General features: G+C 27.6%; 2 protein-coding genes across 2 annotated transcripts in view; both read left to right on the plus strand.

The window, feature by feature from the left end:
- Positions 1-19,301, plus strand: part of LOC134837606 (uncharacterized) — an 83,575-nt gene that overhangs the window by 23,600 nt on the left and 40,674 nt on the right. Inside the window, exon 2 of the mRNA XM_063852989.1 lies at positions 6,213-6,353. The gene's annotated coding sequence lies outside the window, so the exon portion shown is untranslated. The remainder of the gene's footprint in view (positions 1-6,212; positions 6,354-19,301) is intronic.
- Positions 12,955-14,723, plus strand: LOC134838353 (cytochrome P450 CYP12A2-like). The gene is made up of 3 exons (XM_063853865.1): positions 12,955-13,757; positions 13,814-13,970; positions 14,030-14,723. The coding sequence occupies exons 1-3, from the start codon at positions 12,997-12,999 to the stop codon at positions 14,618-14,620; spliced, it is 1,509 nt and encodes a 502-aa protein (XP_063709935.1). The 5' UTR covers positions 12,955-12,996; the 3' UTR covers positions 14,621-14,723.

Consider the following 19,301-nt stretch of genomic DNA (forward strand, 5'->3'; position numbering starts at 1 on the left):
ATCTGGCGTCATTGTTCATTAATTGGGAGTAAAGTAACTAGTTGGTCGGTTAGTTAGTGTCAACTGTCTTCGTTTTCCGCAAATGTGAGGCGAGAGAAAGATCAGCAACAAAAATCCTTCCGGTACACTTATCTTAATTAAATGAACATATAAAAGTTAAATAAGGAAGAAAATAAATAAAAAGAAGTACAGAAAACGAAAAAAAAAGAAAAGAAGAGCAAAAAATCAGGCTAAATGATAAATGAAGGGGAATTGATACAAAAAAATAATCATCAATAATAGAATTGTTCCCATTATTTTTTTTCTCTTTGTGGGTGAAAAGAGTGTTTAACAAAAATTTTTTAATAGAAAGGAATCGAGTTTTTTTTCTTCAGAAATTTAAAGTTTGTTTATTTAAAGAAAAATTTGAAAGTTTTTTGTCTTAAAAATAAAAAAAAAATAAATAAAATAAAATAAATAAATAAAAAATAAATAAAAAAAAAAAAAAAAAAAAAAAAAAAAAAAATAGAAAAAAAATTAAATCCTAACTTTAGAATAATCTTAAAATAAATCATGATTTAAAATGAAAAAAATTCAAAAGATCCTGTAAATCAAATTTTAAAAAAATTAAATTAAATAAAAAAAATTAAATTTTTAAATAAAAAATAAAATTTTTATTTATAAAATTTAAAAAAAAATTAATTTTATTAAAATTAAAAAAAATTAATTTTAAAACTAATAAAATTAATAAATAAATTAAATTTATTGAATTAATTTAGATAAAATAGATAAAATTAAATTAAATTAAATTAATCAAATTAATTTTAAAAATTAAATAATTAAAAAAAATAAAATAAAAAAAAATTTAAGCGGACAAGTTCTTCTTGAGTTTTTTTTTAATTTAAATTAATTAATTTAATTTTTTTTTAATTTTTTTTTTTAATTTAAATTATTTTTTTTTAATTTTAAATTATTAAAAAATTATTTAAAAAACAAATCCGCATAAAAATCTGTACTTAACCACTTAATAAATTGAATATTTATTTCGAAACCCATTAAAGACACATTTTAGCAATAATCCCATAGTAACGCTCTTCATAAAATTCACCACAAAACCTTAATAGAAAACAAAAAAAAACTTTCTTTGCGAAACAACAAAAAACTGAAGAAAAACACGTTATGACCCACAACAATCAAAAAAATAGTCGAAAAAACGAAAAGGAAGAAGAAAAAAAGTTTATTTTATTTCCCAGACATTTACCATTAGCATCTTTCCCTTCTTTTTTTTCTCTGCAGCTAAACTTTTTTTTTCGAAGATCTTTGTAGCTACAAAAAAAAACTACGCACTCATACCCAGAAATAAACAAAAAAAAAAAAAAAACGAAAATAGAAACGGCAACAAAACGAAGAAAGTGAAGAAAAATTATCTGCTCATGGAATTGAAATTCTCAACGAATACAGAAAAAAAGAAGCATGCAAAAATAAAAATAGCAGAGGTTTGACTCGCCATACTTGCTTGTCCGTACATGGACATAATAAATAATATATAATAAAAGATACAATTCTCCCGTGATTTTCGCATTTTTTATATTTTTCTCTGGAGTCGAAAACGATTTATTTTTCCACGCATGCAAGCAAATGGAGACGCCTCGTTTTTTTCTCTTCATTTCCCATAAAAGACGCAAAAAAAGTCATTAATAACGAAAAAAAGACAGAGTCGTAACAAAACTTTGATAACGTCAGAATATTAAGCAATTAAAAACGTTCCTTCACTTTTTATGACTGGTAATATTTTTATGGCGAAGGCTCACTTGCATTTGATTGCCTTGGAAAAAAACATTCGCGTAAAAAGGAAAAACTTTTTTTTTATAACCCATTTGCAGATTTATGATTGCAGGAAGAAGAAAAGGAGGAACAAGAACATGCATAAGACGTTCGTTCGTTTTTATCGCACGCCTTCGACGTGATGCAAACCGATCCCTTTAGAGATGAAATGAAGTGATTATTCATACACCGAAATTTATGTTTTAATGGCTTTGAAAGCGTTTTTCGCATCATTGACGGAATACAAAGGCAAATTATTGATTTATGTCGGCAGATTATAATCACTTACTTTTACTTTATGTAACGGTTGTTTGATCTCCTCTCTTCTTGCTTTGTTCGGGAATTTCCTTTTGTTGGAATTGTGTGAGTGATTTCGATGTGTGTGGGAATTTTACAATGATTTGCAACAATCAGGAGTTTTAATGATGGTTTTTTACTTTTTCAGAACAAAAGATGGAAATTATTTTATTGTTTGGGAGAAAATTTTGTTCATTTTTGTAATTTAACCTTTTTGAATGCGGAACAATGAAGGACTTAAATGCATCAAAGTCAGAGATTACTTGAAATAAAATAAAATAAAATGTGGGATTTAAGAAGAAACTTCAAAAGATAATTTCAATAAAAACGGAAATTTACTTTTCGAAATAAAATTGTTAGAGATCAAAGTAAAATTTTGCTTCCAGGAAAAGTTTCAAAGTCATCTTTTTATCTACTTTTAACTTAGAATTGTGGTAGGGTTTCTTTTAAAACAAGCGAATTTCTTTCAAGGATTTTTCTTTGAAGAAGTCAAGGTCTTAGTGCATATTTTTTAAGCTAAAGAATTTATTTGAAAAATTTAAAACTTAAAAATTTAAATGAAATTAACATAAATTTTTGACCTAATACCAATAAATTGTGCATTGGGGTGAAAATTAAGAATGTACGTTGGGTGACGTTTTAGAATGTGCTTTAGGTAAACATATCAGAATGTGCATTGAGTCAATATTTTAAAATGTGCATTGGGACAAGATTTCAAAATGTGCAATAAAAGGATATTTCAAAATGTGCATTGGGCATAACTTCATCCCAATGTACATAAGGCTTGCCCAGTGCAAATTTGAAAATTTACAATGCTTTTGCTAGTTGGTACTTTACCTACCTTAATTCCATATCTCGCGAGTTTTTGGCTTGTGAAGTGAATTGAAGTGAAGTGAAGTGAAGTTTTAGAATTTGCATTGGGGCGAAATTTATGAATGTGCTTTGGGAAAAAAATGTCAAATGTGCTTTGGGCCAAAAATTCATAATGTACATTCGGGTGAAATTATGCCCCAATGCACATTCTGAAGCAGCCTTTTATTGTGTGTTTTAAAATCTTGCCCTAATGCGCATTTTAAAATGTTGACCCAATGCACATTCTTTAATTGCGACTGTTACTTAAGCAAAAGCTTTATTTTTTTGACTGGAAGTATTTTCGACCCTGTTCATAAATTATCATCCACAGTACTTAAATTTTTTATTAAGTTTAAAATTTTTCAACAATATATCAAATTAACATAAAATTGATATGCATCGAAAGCTTTTAACCTTTAAATGACCTTGAAGATTTTTTCTCATCTCCTTCTTTATTTTCCGCTTCTTTCGATCATCCATCAAATCGCAATTCGATTTACAAAGAGTTCCATTAGCTGATAATGGCATCTTTCACTTCAAACAAGGGTCGAAATCAGATAACAAATCTTATTATTCCGTTTCTTTATCTTTTCTTTTTTTGACTGACATTATAGCTTTTGTTTGATTTTTTTCAATCACTTTTGTTCCACTTCCTCTTCTCGAACAAATCGAACAAAAAAAAAAGTTTGAAATTCGGTCAAAATTCACATTTAATTTGCTTTGTAATTATTTATTTACGCACTTTTCGAAACTTTTTCCTCTCAATCAAGCAAACAAGCATTTCTCTACTTCCGCTCTTTCTCTCGTCACGCCGCGTTGGCTTCCCGAAAAAAACACAAAATGTAGTAATTAATGCTCCATTATTACGGGGTTTATTGCGAACAATCCATTTCTCGGTAAAAACCGAACGTCCGTATGTGTGTTTGAACAATGTATTTAACTGGGGTATACCTTACTTACCGAACCCGATAGCAAATCTATAAATAATTATTTAGTGTTTGTTTGCATAATTTTCGGAAGTTGTCTCTCTCACTCCACTCCGCATGCCGCAAAACGTTCTGTTTACTTTTATATTTCGACAAATTTGTTTGTTTTCTGTTGTTGCTGTCTGTATCATGATTAATTAAGTCGTCCCGGCATTTTATTTGTTTGCAATTGTAGTCATTCATCAGCAATTCTCTTGTTTGATAAATTTGTGGCAACCCTTTGATTTTTTTATTTTGACGTGCGGATCATTGAGTTTTTGAATTTAATGAGAGAGAAAATAAAAAAAAAAAAATAAAATATTTAAAAAAAAGATAAATTTTGTTGAAAAGTATAAAGAAACTTACTATAAAAAAATACAAAAGTTTCAGTTTTCGAAAAAATATTTGAATTTTTTTCGAAATTCGAAAAATTGCTTGATTATTTTTAAGAATTTTTGAAATATTTTACGGAAATCTTGAATATTTTTTTGAATTTTCGAAGATTTTCTTAGAAATTCAAAAACTTTTTGAAACATTTTGAATAAAAAATTGTTTTAAGATAAATTTTCGAACATTTCAAATTTTCGAAAAATAGTTCTTTCATAAATTTGAAACTTTTCCACAATTTTTTATTTTAATTTCGAACGTTTAAAGAATCTTTGAACATTTTTTGAAAAATTGAAATTAATTTCGAAAAATTGAAATTAATTTCGAAAAATTGAAATTAATTTCGAAAAATTGAAATTAATTTCGAAAAATTGAAATTAATTTCGAAATATTGAAATTATTTCGAAAATTGAAATTAGTTTCGAAAAATTTAAATTAATTTCGAAATATTGAAATTAATTTCGAAAAATTGAAATTATTTTCAAAAAATTGAAATTAATTTCGAAAAATTTAAATTAATTTCGAAAAATTTAAATTAATTTCGAAAAATTGAAATTAATTTCGAAAAATTTAGATTAATTTCGAAAAATTGAAGTTAATTTCGAAAAACTTAAATAAATTTCGAAAAATTAAAATTATTTTCGAAAATGACCAAAAAAAGATTTCGAAAAATTTCGTCAGTAAAAATTGTTTGAAATCATTTGGAATAGTTTTCGAAAACGTTCCTTCTGGATCAATTTTCGGAAAATTCTTAAATTTTTCATCAGTTTTTGAAAATTAATAGATTTAAAAAAATCGAGTTATTGGCTTAATTTCTTTCAAAAGTTTACCAATTTTGATGTTTTCTTTCGTCAGAAACATTTTTCAAAATTTGAAAAGTTTTTTCGAAATTTGAAACAAATATTTTTCGAAAATCAAATTTCGTCCTAAAAAAAGAGTTTAACTCGTCACCAAACTCACTAAAAACTCGAAAAAAGTACTTTGCATGAAATTTCCTTAAACAAACATTTCTTGTCAGAATCCATTTTTGTCTCGACTTCATTTCATTGCTTGGTATGTCGCCTCCAGCAACAAATATCTAAGTAGCAAACATGGTAGACACAAAGGTTAAAGTTTGCTACACCGAAAAGTTAAACAAAATAGCAAACATATTCCAGTAAGCAAAACAAAAAAAAAAGTTTGAAGTATATTGAATGTCAAAATTTATCATCGTCGAACGCGTTATATGTCGATGCCTAATGTAGCAGAAAGTTAATTTTGTTTGACGTGTGCATGCGACGCAAGTAATGAAGCGAACGCCTGGTATTTTTCACAAAAAAAAAATTTTATCGCCTGCGAATGAAAAGGATGAGCAACGAGCGAAGGAAGTGATTAAAATAATTAAAATTGCAAATAATTACCCTTGAGAACGAGTGGCCGGCAAGAGAGACGAATGTATTTCGGATGTGCAAAAAATGAATAATGAAGAGTGTGGCGAAAAAACTGGAGAGCAGTGCAGCTTGCAATTAGGGAAAAGTGAAGATAAATGAAACAATGAGCACAGAAAAAAATAATGAAGGGACTTGAGGGAACAGAGTTGATTGAAAAAAATTTTAAAAATTGCACAAATGATGCTCCTTTAATTAATTTAGTGTTTTTCTATTGTTAAAATTTTTCCTCGAGACACAATAAAGACACGAGCCAAGGGAAAAGAAAGGATAATCAGGTGCATTAAATAAATAAATTTACTTCGTCTTCTTTTAAACTACAGTCTGCTAAGGGAATATTTTTTTCTCTTATTTGTCCAATTCAGACTTTTCCAATGGTTTACCTGCCTGCATGAAATGCACATAAACAACAACAACAATAATTATTTTGTGCTAGCAATGCATTAATTTTTTTTTCCTTTTATGTTTTATTTCATTGCAGAAGCTGCAGAAATTTTGTTGCAACAATTCACAACACAAAAAAAAACTTAACTTCAATTTATGTTGATGCAAGAATAAAAAAAACAAGCAGAAAGAAGGAAGGAGAAAAAAAAACAAAAATTTATAGAAAATAAACAGCAAGGTAAGGCATGCAATGATTTCGGTAGCAAATAACTTGAATTGCTTGCAAAATGAAATGTTGAATCAGTGGTCGAATGGAGCGAGTTTCTGTTTTATTTTTATTTGTGGATGAATGGGTTTTGTCTGTGTCTGTGATTTATAAGGAATTTTGGAACAATTTATGGCTCTCATAAGTTCATAAAATAATTTTGACAGACAAAAATATGAATGTGGTAAATTTTGATAAAATATTAATATTAGAAAATTTTAATGTGGTTTTATTTTAAAAAAAGAAAATTATTTTTTTTTTGTTTTAAAAATATTTTTAATATTAAAAAAAATTAATTAGTTGAATATTTTTTTAATAAATTAAATATGAGGTAAAATAAAATAAAATAAATTAAACAAAAATTAAAATTTAATTCAAAAATTTTTCAAATTAATTTTTGTTAAATAAATATTTAATTATTTTAAATAAGTTTATAATTTTGATTTTATACTTATTTTTTTTATTTTTCGTAAAATAAGTAAAAAAAAATTCACAAAATTAAAAATACAAAAATTATCATAATTTTCAACGATTTTTTTCTATTTTAAAAAAAAATTATTATTTTTTTTAAATTTAAAATAAATTAATTTAAATGCAAGTTCATTAAATTAATTAATAAAATTATTAAATTAATTAATAATAAAAATTTCATAATATTAAAAATATTTTAAAACAAAAAAAAAAAAATAGAATTTTATTTTCTTTTAAAATAAAAGCACATTAAAATTAATTAATTAATTAATTTAATTAAATTGTACATTAAATTATTAATTATTATAAATTAAAATAAATTATTTAATTTTTTTAAATATTTTTTTTTTCATTTTAATGTTAATTTTCTTATTTTTGTTCAAAATTTTTAAAATTTAATTATTTGCAATTTTTAAGAAAAGTTTTAGAAAATTTAAATTTTCAAATTTAAGCAAAAATTTTATTAAAAATATTTTATTTATTAATTTATATTAACATAACCGTTAAAAAAATAAATAAATTTTTCATTTTTTTAAAAATAGTTTTTTTTTATTTTAGAGAATTTAAAGCTTGAAAATTTTCAATTGAAGTTAAACTTCCTAACAATTTAATTCTTTCACAATCACGAAGTTGTATGAAAAACATTAATATTAATTAAAACTTTTTTTCCTTTCAAATAAATCTGTAATCTCTCACGAACACCTTTTCAAAAACACAGATTTAATTACTGCTTTCTTGTTAAAAAATTCTTAAAATTTATTTTAATTAAACTGAAACGAACTTGCATTTTTTTACCTGCTAACTCAAAATTTTCTGACACAAACTTTTTCTTCCTCATTCTATTTTCTTCATTCATTCACCGAACAATTTTTTTTTCTTATTCCGAAAACATGCAATTTCTCCTTCAGTTAACACTAACAATGAAAAGTGTTTATTTTCAAGACGTTTTTCTAGGCTTTCATTTTTTTTCATTTTTCTCGTGTATGTTTGGTTAGATGGTAGAAGTCTGTCATAAAGACTCATAAAGTTCGCGCTTGGAACATTAGAGAAAAGTGTAGCGAAAGAAAAAAAATCCGAAACAAAAGAGAAAAAAAAAGATGAAATGGAACAAGTTGAAGTGAAAATGATTTCATAGAATAATGATTTTGAATGGCTGGCATGAATTCTTCTTTCAATATTTTTTTCTTCTTCTTTGGCTTTGTTTGGATTTTTTCTTGTTTTGTGCGAATTTGTTGGTGTAGAATGAGCTTTCTGTTTTTAATTACCTTTTTTAAATGAGACTGGAGACTTGCTTTCCCAGCAGTCGCAAACAAGCACGTTCGATCACAAAAGTTTTAATGAGATTATTAAATTGGCATTATTTCAGAAATGAAAGTCGTAAATAGCAAACGAACGTTTTTGTGTTGAATTTTCTTTTTTTTATTTGTTTTATTTTACTGTTTTTTTTTTTAAAGAAATCAATTTTGAAGGTAAACAACATCAACATGACGACACGTGTAGGTAATCCGTTGACTTTTGAGCGGTAAACAGACTTATTAAGTTTTATATAGTTGAGAAAAATTCAAGTTTCGCAAGCCAAAATATCCGCGAGACATAAAAAAAGTACCAAAAAATATAAAGATTTTTTATTGGGACAAAATTTCAAAATGTGTATTGGGGCAAGAAATTTCAGAATGTACATTAGGGCAAAATTTTAGATTCAGAATGTGCATTGGGTCATTGAGGTAAAATTTTAAAATGTGCATCGGGGCAAATCTCAGATTGGTTCTTCGGTATTGTGGATTGGAGCACAGTTTCAAATTGTGCAATGAGACAAATTTTTGAATGTGCATTGGGGCGAAATTCGAGGCATGCAATTTTCACCCTATTGCACATTCTAAGATTTTGCCCCAATGCAAATTGAAAAATTCTGACCCATTGCATATTTTGGATCAAAAAATTTTGCCCCAATGTACATTCTGAAATTTCTTGCCCCAATACACATTTTGAAATTTTGTCCCAATAAAAAATCTTTATATTTTTTGGTGCTTTTTTCATGTCTCGCGGATAACTTGTCTTGCAAAAAAATGATTTTTTCACAGAGTAAAAAAAGTTTTATTTTTTTTTTCGTTGTTTACATCAAACCAAGCCGAAATAACCTTCGAGAAACGAAAAAATTACAAGAAAAGACAACACGCCATCACTTATTCCCCTTTCCCTCCTATTTTTTTTCCACAAATTTACATAAAAATACTATTTTAAAGGGGCTTGTGGTTTCTTTTCAATCAACCCAATAGTGCCGAAACGTGACTAAAATTAAACGATTCGTCGAAGGAGTCCATTCGAAAAACATATTTCACAATTAGGTTACATCCGATTTGATGTTGGAAGGTTAAAAAATCAAAGCTTTGATTAGATTTTTAGTAGTTTAGTCATGTGCCGGCTGTTTAAAACCAAAAGACATTTTCTTCTGTCTCTTCTTTACGTTTTTTTTTCGTCGCCTTAATGTAATATTAGTGCAAATTAAATTTTATAGTCTCACGTTATTAAATTATGGAATCGAGCAAGAAAAATTTTTGTTGCATGGTGACAGCGACGCACGACGAAAAATAAAAGACGACGATCTTTTAAGCAAAAAAAAAAAGTTTTAAATTGAATTAGATTTAAAATAAATTTATGGAATATTTGTTCAATAAAGTAGCTGAGTTAAGAAGACGGGGAACGAATCAATGTCAAGTAATCTAATTTTTTATTTAGAGTGGTAGACAAATTTAATAAGGCAAAAAGACAATTGAGGGTAAGGTCAAATTTATATTTTTTTTATGATTGATGGATGATCAAAAATTTTGCATAAGGATAAAATAACAACAGTTAAAATTGATTTTTTTTGATATTCAAAAATAAAAGGTTGATATAATTCGATTTGCATATTCAATTGATATACCTTTGAAATCAATTGAATTTTTAAATTAATTTCTATAATTTTATTATTTTAAATACATGAAGGTCAAATTTTATTTTTAACTAAATAAAAATGTAGAGAAAAAAAATAATAGGTGAATTTGAAAAAAAAAAAATTGAAAATATTTTTGAAAAAATTAATGAAACGAAGAAATGAGGAAAAAAATCACATAAAACTAATTAAAAAAATTAAAAAAATCCAACAATTGAAATTTTAAATTTATAAAATAATTTTTAATTAAAAATAAATCCCGGGCGAAAAGGATATTCGCAAACTATTTTTTTGACAAAATTGATTAAGAATTTTGTAGAAATTTTAATGATTCGAGTATTTTAAGATACATTGAGAGATTTTCAAAAATTTTTAAAAAATACCAGTTTTATTTCAATAGAAAGAATAGACGAAAAGGATAAATCGCACAAATGCATACAAATTGGTAATAAGTCAATAATAAAAATTTCTCCAAATCGTTTTTCATTTTTTGTGTTGTTTAAAAATAAAAAGTCAACTTGAACCAAAAAATTTGGAAAAATATTGAAATTGGAAAACAATGATTTTTAATGAAATTTTGTGCAATTGTTTTATCCTTTTTCTCAATAAAAAATTTCCCAAAACTACCCCTTAGAGATAAGATAAAAAAATTTTCTGTACAAAAATCGTTTTTAGTGTCCAATTATTTACTTTTGTAAGTTTAAAAATGAAGAAATAGTTTTTAGAAATTTTTTTACAGCTCAAAACCCGTAAAAAACTTTAAATCGATTTTTCTCAATTTGTTAAAAATGTTAGTTGTGCGATTTATCCTTTTCGCCCGGGAAATAAATAAGGAATTTAAAGAATATATTAAATATCGATATATTATTCAAAATTTCATATATATATTTTTTAATAAATAAATAAATATTTTAAAATAAAAAACTTTAAATATTTTTAAATTAAAAAAATAAAAATTTTTTAAATATATTTTTTAGATTTTGTATAAATTTTAATTCAATTAATTTCTTTTTTAATTATTTTATTAATTAATTATTTAAAATAATTAAAAAAAAATAAAATTGAATTAAAAAAAAATAAAATTTATTTAAACTTCTTAATTTTTATATTTTATTTAAACCGTTTCAATTTAAAAATGTTGAAAATTTTAACTTATAAGGAGACTGAATTTTTTTATTTGTTTTTTTTCTCTTTAACTTTAAAATTTTATTTATTTTATTCGATTAAAAACTGTTTATTCACCTAACATTCCAACGACTTTTCACTTTCCTCTTAGACGTGCTTCATTTTCATCTAAAACTTTTCCCCGAACCTACAAAACAAACAAAAACATTCCGTGCCATTTTTGTAAATTATTTTCAACTCAAAAGTACCATGACTTATGCTATCATGACTTATGAAGAGCAACTGCTGCTAGAACGTCCCACTATCGTTGCCAATTACATGAATTGCGATGCCCAGAGAAAATCTGTGTCATTCATAAACAAAAAAAAAAATAGACAAAAACAAACACAATATTGTTGATTACGTGCTTAAGATTTCATCGCGCGCTCGTATCTAAACCAAAAATGTCTGCAATATGTTCGGAGAACGAAACAACGACAAATATTTTGCTGCATGGAATACCAAGAATACCAATGAATTGTCGTAATGTTGTTGTTATTACATCCTCCCATTTCTCGTATATTTCTTCAAAATGATGATTGTTGTCAACGACGATGAGTGTTTAGATTTTAGAGGAGGAAATCCTGACGATATTTATGACAAATATCACACAAGCACAAACATAGAGAAGCCCTCGAAAATGAAATTACTCTATTTAAGGCGAAATGAACAGCACGCGATGCCAAAATGTAATAATAATAATGTGATGCCACTTGAGGACTTCTCTCACCGAAAAAAAAATGGAAAATAATAGCGTTCTTTGTTGATGACGATGACGAAGAAGATGACGACCAAGCAATAATAATATTACCGTTCTCATGGCATCATAAGCTCTTTAGAGGATAACGAGACGTAATAATATACTTTTGTCTTCTTTTGTGAATTTTATTCATCTTTGGCAAGTGCAATTCTGAAAAATGTTTCACATTATTCTAGTCTTCAACTTTAAGTCTTTACTTAGCTTAAAAGTCAAAGGAATATTTCCAATTGATTTAAGCTTAAATGAAAGTAATTGAATTTTTTTCCTAAAATTTTATCGAAGTCTTCAAAAATTCAAAAGTCAATTTAAAAGATTCTGAAAGTTTTTAAATATTTTTAAAATTTAATTTATTTTTTTTAATTAATATTTTCTATAAAAATTTAGTGGGTTTTTTGAAGAAATTTTAATTTTTTCAGGCGAATAAATTTATTTTCATTTTTTCCCATGATTTTAATGAGGGGGAGGAAATAAAAAAAAATAATTATTGAAATTTTTTTATTGTAATTTTTTAACATTTTTAGACGTTAAACGTTGATTTTTAACATTTATTTAATTTTACTTTAAATTATTTCCAAATTTGAACTCAAAAGTGAAGAAAAATCAAACAAAATCTCACAAAATAAAAATTTTTGAAAAAAATTAATTTAGGTCACGTGACTTAAAAATTTTTTTTTTACATTTCAATTGGAAACGTATGATTATTAATTTCTTTTGTTTTTTTTAATTTTCAAATTTTTTAAATAAATTTTTAACCTAAAAAATCCTAAAATGTTCATTTTTTCATGTAATTTTTATGAAATGAATATAAATATTAAATTTATTCGCCTTAATTAAAAAATGTTAAAAAATATTATTTAAATTTTTTTAATTGAATTTGGTTAAAAATGCTAAAAAACAAACCTCTAAAATTTTTAATTAATTTTCAATCTCAAAAATCCATAAAATATCCATCTTGAAATTTAATTGGATTAATTATATGAAACATTTTATAAAATTGTGCTTGCCTTTATAAAAAAATTATAGAAAATTTTCTTGCAAGCAAAAAAAATGTAAAGTTAGTAAAGAAATTGCAAGCAATATTAAGACGCTTTACTTTTATCAAAAACAATGAGTTTCTACGAGTATTTTACAAAGAACGGTAAATTTATTAAATTTCTCAAAGAATTCTCTTTGTAGCAGTTTGAGAGAGAATAACAATTGAGAGTAAGAGAACAGCTGTTTTTGGTTCAGTTGTGTTTGATTCTCTCACGCGTAAACATTAGAACAGCTGATAAAAGAACTAAAAAAAAATGCGAATTTTGAACAAAAACCTTCCGTTTTTGCGTTATTTTAACAAGAACGAACGATTTTTCAGCACAAATGTCGAACCTCGTCCATTTCACGAGATTCCTGGTCCAAAATTCCTTCATCGTGCATTTCTTCCGGGTGGAGAATGTTACAAAAAAGACGCCAGCACAACATTGAATTACTTTCGCCGATGTTACGGAGATATTTACAAAATTTATCAATTCTCTGCCGGTAGCTATCTTGTCGTAACTTTCAATCCGAATGATTTTGCCAAAATTTATCGGGAGGAAGGTATTTGGCCGGAACGGAAAATGTTTGCCAGTGTAGATTATTTTCGGTTGGAAGTAGAACCATCGTTGGCTGGACTTCTGAACTATCAAGGCAAGCAATGGCATGAAATACGGACCATTTTGAATGGAATCATGATGCAACCGAAAGTTGTGGATTTGTATGTGCCAAAGGTTGATGCGTTAACGAGAGAATTGGTTCGTATCACGAAGACGATTAGAGATGAAAAGAACGAAACTTCTCCCGAGTTTGAAAAGTACATAAATCGATGGGTCGTTGATATGATGGGACAAATGGCATTCAATTTGGAAATTGGAGCGTTGAAGAAAACGGATCCGAGAGCTGATAAGTTCTTAAATGCTGTGGAAAAAGCTACTGAATTGATCTATGAAATGGATATTTTGCCGTCAATTTGGCGTTGGTACAAGACAAAAAAGTTTTACGAATGTATTGAAGCGCAAAAGGAAGTTGCTTCGTAAGTATTTTTTAAGACTGGTGATTCAAAAAACTAAAATAAGAAATTTTTATTAGAATCGCTATGGAATATTTGGAAGAAAGTAAACAAAAAATCAAAAACTCACCTCAAAAACCTGAAAGTGAAAAAGGGTTACTCGAAAAAGTTTTGGACATTAACGAATCTCTTGCGAAATCAGTTGCTGTTGATACCCTTGCTGCAGGAGTTGATACTGTACGTTACTTTTTTTTAGACTATTTCAGAACCGTTTCTTACTTTCTCGTCAATTACAGGTAACTGCAGCATCTAAAGCTGTCCTTTACTTACTCGCAAAGAATAAATCCAAACAAGACAAACTTCGTGAAGAAATTTTAACGATTCTACCGAACAAAGATTCTCTCTTAACTTCAAGTTCGCTTAAAAATTTACCTTATTTACGAGCTGTCATCAAAGAATCTCTTCGCATTTATCCGCCAACTCCAGGAAACGCCCGTCAACTCCAAACAGACACAATTTTACAAGGATACCTCGTTCCCAAAGGCACAAGCATTGCATTTCCAAATACCGCATTAAGTCGCAGCGAAGAGCAATTTCATCGTGCTACCGAATTCCTGCCCGAAAGATGGCTACGTAACGATTCGCACATCGCTGAAGGTTGTAAACATGCAAAGGAATCACATCCATTTGTTTACATGCCTTTCGGCTTCGGTTCACGCTCTTGCGTTGGTCGACGATTTGCCGAAATGGAACTCATGGTTTTTGTGATTCGAATGTTGCGAGAATTCCATGTTGAATGGCATCATGCTGACTTGCAACCACGCACAACGTTAGTCGATAGTCTCGTGGGAGAAGCGAGATTTCGATTGATAGAGACACAAGCGTAGTACGAGGCATTTTATGGAAAGGACAAGGAATTCAACATGAGACAGACAAATGTTACCAATTAAAAAAAGGATAAAAATAAAATAAAATTATCGCTTTCCTTTATCCGTTGCCTTGTCCATGACCCGTTTTTACTACGGCGCCGAGTAAAAATACTTCATATATGGGTTGGCACTAACACGACATTAATTGATTTTTAATTAATTTTACACAAATATCCTTCTTTGCCATGGCAATGATAGCACCCGTATGCGAAAAGAGAGACACGACGAAGACGAAGTTTCACAATGATAGTGCAATTAATTTGTTCACAATGGATTTAAATTTTTCGATTCAAACGAAGTTCAAACAAAAGTAATATAAAAAGCTTCTGAAACTTGTGAGTGAAAATGAGTTAAGCGCATTTCAAAAATTACATTTCAAGATTTTAAGTTCATTTTTTTCTCAAAAAAAAAAAAAAAATTAATTCATATATTTCAAAATATGTCTAAGCAGATTCAGTTTTTTTAATACCTCATTACAATTCACAAAAATTGATTCAAACTGTGATCGAAATATGTCTTGCAGTCCGGAAATAGATTCACAAACTGGCAATAGAAACATAAATGAACATCATCTTAATATTCGACATCGAAGCGCAGGAAAAGGACAGAAAAAAATATATTGATTAGTCAAAGAGACTTAAATGGAAGGAAAATACCTAGGACTAGTTTTTGACGAACATCTACTGTGGAAAGAACACATCGATCAAACAGCAAGAAAAATACGCCCAATAATAGCAGCTCTCCGCTGATATGCCTATCTCCTTTCCCAAGAAACGAAGTTGTCTGTTTATTATGCACACATTCTTCACACCTTTTGTACATGATAACAATCTGGGGCACCTCAAGTCGCACTAACCTTGATAGATTGCAATGACTACAGAATAAATCAATAAAGTTTGTCTTCTATGACGAGTATAATCGTCAAAGAATGTCAACATCCCAATTGTAGAACAACTATCGTATCCTGAAAGTAAATGAAATGAGCAAATACGAACAAGCAAGACGATATATAAAATGACAAACGTCACAATACACGAAGAAGGTCCACATCCTATGTCACCAAATTACTCGCGCAATTGTATGAACAATAAATTCTTTAATAGTAAATTCCTTCTTCTTTTCAAGTCAAAACTCAAACAAATATCGACAACGATCTGAGTATTAATTTAAGTTAACTTTAAGAAATCCATTGTCAAACTAAAATAAGGATATCATTTACCGATAACAGCAGTAGCTGGAGTGCTTTTCCTCTTATTCTTATTCAATATTTTTAATTTGAAAAATTTTAATTTTTTTTTTAAATCTTAGAGCGATTTCTTTATTTAAACAGACAGACAACCATCAACGCATCTTTCCTTTAAAAAAATGCACTAAAAAACTCCTTCGGGACATTGTTTCCATTCATGTTTCCCTTCCCTTTCATTGAATTAAACACAACGTTCAACGTTATTTTCCTGCTGTTAGCTGCAGGTCTTTCAGAAAATTGACGATCAAAATCTCGCGCGTCATCATCTTAAATGCGTTATGTGTGTGAGCAAGTTCATGTAAATCAAAAAATTAAATAAGCTCACAAAAAAAAATTTTATAGCATCAAGTGAACATGTCACTTTAGGTTTTTGTTCGTTCTTCACATGTGCTTTTTCACTTCTTTCAATGCGTTGGAAAAACGGAAAATATTTTTATTACCGAGACATGACAAGACTTGCCAAGGAACTTTTATTCACTTTTCATGTTCTTGGTGCCTACATCGTCATCGCTCCAAAGTACAGTGAAAAATTTTAGTTTGATTTCCCTTTTCTACTCTTTTTTTGTCAGTGTACTTGCACAAGTAAGACGAATTGAAAAATTTCTAAAGAAAACTACAAGATTCGATGTTGTTGCTATACTGTTGTTGTCATGAATGGCAATAAAATGATTTTATTTTATTTTATTACGATCATTATGTAATTACGAGGGTTCGGTCGGTCTCCGTTCACGTTTTTCTTTATTCATCAGAAAAAGTTAAGAAAAGAGAAAAAAAAGTAGAAATCCGGTCCACATGAAATTTATATGAAAAGGAAAGGATTCATGTCGCCTAATCCTTTTATTTTCTTTTCAAATCCAATAATAATGGAAGAAAATAAATTGAACCAATTTTTATTATGCATGTCTTGTCTCTTTCTTCTTCTGCTTCTCTCCTTTTTGTCATAAAATACAAATTGGAAAACCTTGAAAATTTTCAAATTTGTCAATACGACCCATATGTGGATGCACCACAAAAAACTCATCTTATCTTCCATTCATTCACAGACGTAAACAAGTGACAATAATTCCCTTGTACATGACACATTTTCATTATTATTGTTCTACTACTTGCATTTTATGATGATGATAAAGTACGGATATCGCTTGGGAAACAAATAATAAAAAAAAGACATGAAATAATAATAATAAATACTGCACCGAGAGGCACGAGGAAGACGAAAAATTGAAAAATAATGCATTGAAGAACAAGACAAAAGGAGGAAAAATTGCATGCTGCCGAGTTGAATTGTAAAATAATAATCATAAAACATGTCATTTGCAATTTCGTTTCGTAATTTCATTTCATGTGAAAAATTGGTGATGAATGTGAATCGTCGTTTCTCGTGGCTATGAGCTTACACGTGATGCTTGTTTATTTATGTTTATTGATGGCATGCCAGGACATGACATGATGAATTATTGGAAGACCATTTCGACAGAAATGAAGCAATTAGGAAAGTTTTTATCCTGATGATGCTTGGTAGGTTGGATAAATAATTAGAGATTTCTAGGAAACTAAAATGATGGAAGCTCGTGCTGAGTAAAAGTTCAAGTTGATGTCATAAAGGTTTAAAATTTTAACGAATGAGGAGAAGAAAAGCAAATCACTAAAAAGTTTTAAGAAGCTTTTGTGTTAAAGTTGTTTAAAAGTGCTTTCAGCGATTAATATTTATTATAGAATCGATCGATAGTTTTAAATAGTTGGAGTTGTCAACAATGGATTAAAATAGGATTATTTTGTACAATGAAACCTCTTTAAAATTAACGCCTATTGAATCTTTTTGATTTTTTTGAGTAGTTATAATAAGTTTTTTTTTAAATAGAATGTGCATTGGGGCAAAATTTTTACTTCTGTATTGGGAGGCAATTATAATAATGTGCTTTGGGCTAAAATATCAGATTGTGCATTGGGAAAAATTTAAAAATGTGCATTGGGCTCAATTTTTTTTTATTGTGCATTTCGACAAATTTTCAGATTGTGCATTGGGATAAGATTCAAATTGTATATCAAGCTAAAATTTTAGAATCTGCATTGAGAAAAATTTCAAATTATGCATTGGGAAAAATTTAAAAATGTGCATTGGGCTCAATTTTTTTTATTGTCAATTTCGACAAATTTTCAAATTGTATATCAAGCTAAAATTTTAGAATCTGCATTGAGAAAATTTTCAAATTATGCATTGGGAAAAATTTAAAAATGTGCATTGGGCTCAATTTTTTTTTGTCAATTTCGACAAAATTTCAGATTGTGCATTGGGATAAGATTCAAATTGTATATCGAGCTAAAATTTTAGAATCTGCATTGAGAAAAATTTCAAATTATGCATTGGGAAAAACTGAAAAATGTGCATTGGGCTCAATTTTTTTATTGTGCATTTCGACAAAATTTCAGATTGTGCACTGGGGCAAAATTTCACATTGTGCAATAAGGAGATTGTGTTAAATCAAAGCTCGAAATGGTTCTTAAATGACTTTCGAAGATACCCTTTTTTGTTCAATTTAAATTTTTTGACTATAAAATCAAACGAAATTGTTTTAAACGAAAAAAAAAACTGTTTTTCTAGTTAAAAAATATCACAAAGATAAAATTTCGAAGCATAAAATAAAAACTCCAAAGGAAACTAATTTCAAACTGCTTGAAACGACACATTTCCACAATTAATCTCATTTATCGCTGTTACAAAAAAAAAAGAAGAAGAAAGAAAGACACAATCGCGCTGCTGCTGTCACCCAACTACACAGCAGCATGTCTAGCTAATTGAATGACAATATCACACAATGCTTCTACATCACCAACGGCATCAAATACTATTTTAATTTGCAATGCTTGTTTCGAGTGTGTCTAACAGCGAAGTGTAATTTGCCACTGTTGCGATATATTTATTTTAATTTTATTACAAACACATTCATTTTCCTACTATTTTCTATTTTTACAACAGAAAAAGAGAGAAAAACAACAGAACAAATGGAAAAAGTGTATAAAAGGGTTTATCGATCACAAGTCACACAAAACCACACAACACTTGATGTTTGTGGTTTCAAATTTACCACTCGTTCCACGTTCAAAGTTGGAGTGCAGCATCGTCGTTCAATAAAACATTTGTTTTTATTATTTCTATTATTATTATTCGTCTTTCGGTGTGTATGTGACTTTGAACCCAACGGAATGAAATTTCTTGTTTTAAGAAAAATAGTAATTCTTTTAATTGGATTTCTTTTTCAAAAATTTAATTTTTAAAACAAATTTTTAAATTAAAAAAAATTTTTTAAATTTATTTAGTTTTTAAATTTTCTTTTTTAATTAATTTTTTTTTTAAAAATTTTTTTAAAATAAATAATTTTGCTTAAAAATAAT

The sequence above is a fragment of the Culicoides brevitarsis genome, chromosome 1, assembly GCF_036172545.1.
Source record: "Culicoides brevitarsis isolate CSIRO-B50_1 chromosome 1, AGI_CSIRO_Cbre_v1, whole genome shotgun sequence".
Lineage (NCBI taxonomy): Eukaryota > Metazoa > Arthropoda > Insecta > Diptera > Ceratopogonidae > Culicoides > Culicoides brevitarsis.